Consider the following 5,831-nt stretch of genomic DNA (forward strand, 5'->3'; position numbering starts at 1 on the left):
CCTGTGTGTCCTTCCCAGGAGGCTTGTCATGGGGGTGAGGTTAATACAGGAGTGGATCAGAGAGGTCTGGTGCTGGTGCAAATGTGGACAAAACTGCAGACAGAAAGGCCGGGGTGCAGCATAGGAGCCTGACCTGGGCTCAGCAGTGGGCCTGGTCCCAGGGGGCCCCAGGCCTGACCAGTCCCTTCACTTCATGGGAGGGTGGTGTAAGGGAGCAGAGAGCAGGAACAGGAACTCCTTGGTGAGTAAGCAGGGCAGGTCCCCAGGCCTCATCTTGATCTTCAAGCTCCTCTTTCCTGCACCTGGACCAGACTTCCCACAGCAGGTTGGGACAGAGTAGACCCCAGGGCATGGCCACTGACTCCTGAGCAGTTGTGCATAGAGGAAGGCGGACATCATTGGAGACCTCATAGGAAGTCAGCATCGTGGGTGGGGAGGCAACTTTACCCAATCTGCTGCCTGAAGGTTCATTCCATGGTGCTCAGCACCACTGAATGTAGACACTGACTTCCTTGGTGGGCCCAGGCAGCCCCTGGAACTGCAAAGTGAAGTTCAAGAGTAAGGGGCTAACATCAGCACTCAGAGCTCTCACCTCGTGTCTTCCCTCACCAGCAGGTGATGTGCTGAGCCACTATTCGCTCTGCATTCCCTGGGCTGTCACTGTGGGTCAAGGTGCCTGTTTGCCTCCCAGGGCTCCAGTGAGGACACAATGTGAAGACAGGAGTGTGGTGACCCTGCCTCCCTCCCCAGGACTTTGACTTCACAGGCCCTGCAGTGACCCCAGATGTTTAGTAGTGGGGTTAGGAGTGAGGTTTTGAATCAGGCTTCTCTGGGATCATGTCTTGGCCTTGCTCTCTACTGGCCTCATGCACATGGGAAGTTTGCTTACCTCTTAATCCCTCGATGTCCCCTCCTTGACACAAGGGTGACAGCGCCATCTCATAAGGTTATGAAGGCTTAGGAGGAATGTCCACATGGCAGGTATGGTGATGCCTGGCCCAGTGCAGGACTCGTTAACCAGTGGAGACAGTGCTGTTAGCTGTCAGAACAAACGTGTGAATGGACTGGCTGCTGAGTAGACACAGACCACACTGCCTTTCAGAGTCCCTTCCTCTCTACGTCCAGAAACCCAGTTTTCTCTACCAAATTGCCTGTCCTGTTATGACACATGCCACTGCCCCCCACCCCCAGGTCAAGTTAGGGACAGAAGAAGGCCCTTGTCCCTTGGGAGTTGCCTGGGATTTTACCAGGAAATGCTGAACACTCACTCCTAGGTGTGTCCCACCCACCTGAGTGGAGCAATGGTCCAGGAAGCAGGCATCGAACATGGCCCCAGGGCTCCCAGCCCCTGGGAGGAGCCGGACTGAGCCTTATAAAGAGATGGGTCTTTGCCCAGAAGCACAGCACACGCATCCTTCTCCTCAGTGACAGCTGGTCAGCTCCGGTAAGTCTGCAGCCAACTCTGCCAGGAGGGGTGCTCAGGGCCCTGCGTGTTCTGCGGTGTGCCCGAGCAGGGAAAGCAGTGATGGGAGAGGATTCGGGAGCCTGGGTCCAGTCCCAGCTCTGCCTCCAACGGGGCTGCATGACTTCCTCCCACTGAGGTGCCGAGGTCCTCATCCACAACAAGATGGCTGGACCGGATGCTCCCCATTGCTCCCTTCCCTCCTCTGGGACAACGCCTGTGGAAACATCCCGGGTGGAAGATGCAGGAATGACCCTCCCTCCCTCCCTCTCCTCCTTGTCTTCTTTTCTCTCTGGACTCACCTGACTTGCAGGCCCTGGGTTGGCAAAGACCAGCTGTGCACCCCAACCTCTGGGAAGAGTGGGTGTTCCTGCCAAAGTCTTGCAGGGTCTCCTAAACTCAGGCCTGGGATGCCCACTCACCTTGCCCTGGTGAGAAGACCTGCCCCTGGATCAGGGACAGATCAGCCAGAGATTCCCGACCTCCTCCCCAGCTGAGGGAATGACCATTGACCTTCTGGGCATGGGGCTCAGCTCTGGCTTTGGCCAAGTTGACAGAGGCCTGGGGTGGTTCCACTTAGTGACATAACAGCAAGGATCTTCTCCCAGACGAGGAGGTGATGGTGGTTTGTGTAAGATGCCCACATGTGTGAGCCGTGCACATTCCCTGGGTGCTTTGGAAAGCCTGGGATGTGAGGGCTGCACTGTCCCATTTCTCTGCTTGGGATCCAGACTGTTGGTGGAGGTACCTGCTTTGGGAAGTGAAACCTCTTTACTTAAATGTGGCCTAACCTTGGAATTCCAGAGAACAGGGAGGTACAAAGGTCAGGTAATTCCCAATTACAGACAATCTGAAGGAGCTTATCTCTCCACATTCCACTCAATAGCCTAAATCTGGGGCAGGTATTTTTGTTTATTTCAAATCGGATGCCAACTCTGGTCCCCAGTCCCTCCTTTTCAAGGGTGAGGATGGTCCAGGAAAACCTCTGCCAGAGGTCAGGACAAGGGGCTGTGTGTCTCTGCTCACACTCACCATCCTACTCACACTTATCTCCAGGAGTCCCCACAGCCCATTTCATATAGAGCTTGCTTTATGTTTACAATGGGCCCCTTGGGTGTCTTGTTCCAAGAGCAGCCCGGTGGGTGGGGTCAGACCAGATTAGCAAGGATGTTATTTTGTCCCCACGACTCTAACCCTGATGCTGACCGTGGAGAGACGGATTTGGTGTTCTTTGATGAGTGGAGTCATCGAAATGCTATTTGGCTTGGGTCCGTCTCAGTGTGGTTGACCCCTACTCTCTCTGCTTCTGAATCCTGGGGTGCTGTCCACAGCGGGCTTCCATGTTCCCCTCCACCTCCTCTGGACCCTGACCTCCGTGGGCCCAGGTCCCAGCCTTGGTCTCGCCCTCCTAGAGTGACATCTCACCCCACCTCCCAGGGTGACACAGTTCCTTCTGCACCTCCTTAGCCTCATTTCCCTGGATCCTCAGTCCCCACCCCATTGTCCTAACCTAGACACCATCTCCTGGGGGGAAGGATAACAAAGCCACTGTCTTTCCCTCTGGCAGCTCCTTTGAAAACCAAGATGAGCCACACTGAAGCTGAGAAGTCCGTGATGGGCATGATCGACCTGTTCCACAAATACGTCAAACCCGATGACACAATTGACGAGCCGGGCCTGCTAAAGATGCTGAAGGAGAATTTCCCCAACTTCCTCGAGGCCTCTGTGAGTCGGGGCAGCTTCTCAATGTTGCTTGGGCCCTGTCATGGCTGAGGGCACTTTGCTGTGAGACTTCGGGCGAATCACTTCCATTGTTTCATCTGCAAATGGCTTAAAAGGACTTTATATCCTGGCTTATTATCAGGATGTAAGAGATTATTTTGTGGCAGAGTGTAAAGATGTATGGATATCGAGGGCAGTGATTAGGTGGTCAGACAGGAGACAATGAGTGGATCCCCTCCCACTTGTCACTCTCCATCCAGGGGACTGAAGCCCACGTGCTCAGGCCCGGCCTCTAGAAGCCTCTGTTAGTTTCTCTGAGATCCAAGGCAAGAAACAGAAGTTCCATGGCTCATAAAATGTAACACCTTTCTGTACAATGCAAAAGCTCCTTTGCAGCCTGGCTTAATTGGACGGTTAGAAAGCACTGAACTGGGTGCAAAGGGGTTACTAGGTGACACAGAGACTAGGCAGGCACAAGGAGGGAACTGAGTATGGAAGATTCCAGAAGCCAAATAGATGACAGGAGAGGAGGCTTGGGAACGAAGAAGACAAGGGCTAGGGCCTATTTTAAGTTGCTGGATAGAACATAGGGTGGATCAGGTCCTTGAGGTGGGTGGGAGAGTGGGTCTGGGTCTGCGACAACCCACCCACCAGCTCACTGGTCAGTGCAGCTCTGGCCAGAGCCTGCTCACCACCACTAGGTCTCTCATTCACGGTAACATGAGGCCAAGGAACCTCCCTTGGGAAACTGCAGGGTGACACTGACATCCCCACCACCCCCATTTGGCGCCACTCATCTGCACCGGCTACACCTGTGTGGCCCCAGGTGCTCTCTCCCTGCCTCTGCCTCCTCCTATTCCACCCACAACACTTTTGGGACTAAATTAGCCTTGTTTTGTGTCTTTCCCACAGGACAATAAGGGCAAAGATTACTTGTCCCATATCTTTGAAGAAAAAGACAAGAATAAGGATAAGAAGATTCAGTTTTCTGAGTTTCTGTCCTTGGTGGGGGACATAGCCACAGAATACCACAATCAGAGCCACAAAGTGACCGCCAGTTCTGGGGAACACCAGTGAGCCCAGCCCAGTCCCAGGCCTCCAGAGACCCCCAGGAACAATAAAGTGTCTCCTTCTCCCAGATACAGCCTATTTCCTGCTTTTCTTTGGCTACTTATGCTGTCAAAACTGCCACTTCATGGTGAACCTCACTGTGGATTCTCCATGGGTTGGATTAGACCTTAAAAGGTGCCAGCAGGGTGCCCTCCAGCGGCCTTCAGCCTAACTGGCCACCTCTCTCAGCAGGGCCTCGTGACCACCTCTGCCCCTGCTCCCTAGTGCAGCCAACATGCCCGGCCCCAGAGGCGAGCAGTACAGACATTCTGTGGGGCCCCAGCCACGCTTTTCCCTCTCAAGCGGGGATCTGCACGGGGGGATCATGGAACCCCAGTGAGCAGGAGCTGAGGTCTGACCCATGGGTGCCCCATGCCCACCCGCTCCTGCCCAGTGTGACCCTGAGGGCACAGAGGAGATGGCACCACTGAAACAGGGGTTCCATGGTGGTCATCGGGGACATGTGGGCATTTGTCACTGAACAGGATGCCCAGCAGTGCCCAGAGGACTGGATCCCTTGTCCTGTGTCCTGGGCTCCTGGGCTGTGTCCCGTCCTGAGCACCTGCGTGCGTGTTAGCCTGTGTGGGCGTCCCTGTGGAGGGGAGAGAGCCACCCTGTCTGCAGAGCTCATCCTCGAAATGGTTTGCTCAGTGCCGGGAGGGGGGTGTCTGGGGAAACACCTGGTGATCAGAGTTCCAGGTATGAGGAGCTCAAGCTAGTCCTGGAGTCCAGACAACCTCTGGGCGCCAAGTGAGAAGACAGGACTGGAGGTGAGCAGGGAGGAGAGGGCACTAAGGGATGAGTGGAGAGCTCATGCTGGGCGTCATAAATGACAGTCCCCTTTATCTGCCATGTGAAGGGGCATGTCATCTCCCTCAGGCTCTTCAAGATCCGAAAAGGTGCTCCGGGCTGAGGGTTTCAGAAACAAGCAGGACAAAGGGGCTGCCTGAGCAGAGCTCTGGCTCTCCCCACAGATGGGAGTCTCTCCATGGTGCCCGGGGGCCGGATGGTGCTCACCTGTGTATCCAGGGCCACCTCTGGGCATGTCCCTGAAGCTTCAGCAGGTCCCCTCCCGGAGGCTCCCATCATCTGCTGTCACTCCCTACCTCCTACTCACAGTCTCCTACCAACCCTCAATCAGGCCAACATTCTTCAGGGACGAATTAGGCAACTGTCTCCAAAACCTCCTTCTGTCCCACCTTCAGGAAACTCTTAGGGGGAGTCATTTGTTATATAGATCACTCCTCCTCCACTCCCTACTGCTCAGGCATATTTTGCCTGGCACAAGGCATAACTGTGCAGACACCTGGAGGCAGAAGATTTTAGACAGGGAGGGGGTTAGATAGGTTGGTGTGGCTGTGATACTGAACCCAACCAGTAGGGAGGGTCCTACTGCTTGCTGCCTGCCAGATAAATCTCCAAAGATGGAGCTCTGGGGAAAAGAAAGGAATCTTTTATTTAATGGCAAGTTTCTGCCTAATATATCTGGGTAACAAAAGAAAGGGGGAAGGAAAAGTCAGAGTATGTCATCAAAAAT

At 54.6% G+C, this 5,831-nt stretch overlaps 1 protein-coding gene across 1 annotated transcript; it reads left to right on the forward strand.

Moving 5' to 3' along the window:
* The first annotated feature begins 1,358 nt into the window (after positions 1-1,358).
* Positions 1,359-4,324, forward strand: LOC112315436 (protein S100-A7). The gene is made up of 3 exons (XM_024572145.3): positions 1,359-1,444; positions 3,030-3,187; positions 4,097-4,324. The coding sequence occupies exons 2-3, from the start codon at positions 3,047-3,049 to the stop codon at positions 4,259-4,261; spliced, it is 306 nt and encodes a 101-aa protein (XP_024427913.3). The 5' UTR covers positions 1,359-1,444; positions 3,030-3,046; the 3' UTR covers positions 4,262-4,324.
* The last annotated feature ends 1,507 nt before the right edge of the window (positions 4,325-5,831 follow it).

This window comes from Desmodus rotundus, chromosome 12, assembly GCF_022682495.2.
Source record: "Desmodus rotundus isolate HL8 chromosome 12, HLdesRot8A.1, whole genome shotgun sequence".
Taxonomy (NCBI): domain Eukaryota; kingdom Metazoa; phylum Chordata; class Mammalia; order Chiroptera; family Phyllostomidae; genus Desmodus; species Desmodus rotundus.

Coding starts and splice junctions, on each gene's coding strand:
- LOC112315436 (XM_024572145.3), top strand. CDS start 3,047: ATGAGCCACACTGAAGCTGAGAAGTCCGTGATGGGCATGATCGACCTG. Junction 3,188..4,096: donor CCAACTTCCTCGAGGCCTCT/GTGAGTCGGGGC, acceptor TCTTTCCCACAG/GACAATAAGGGCAAAGATTA.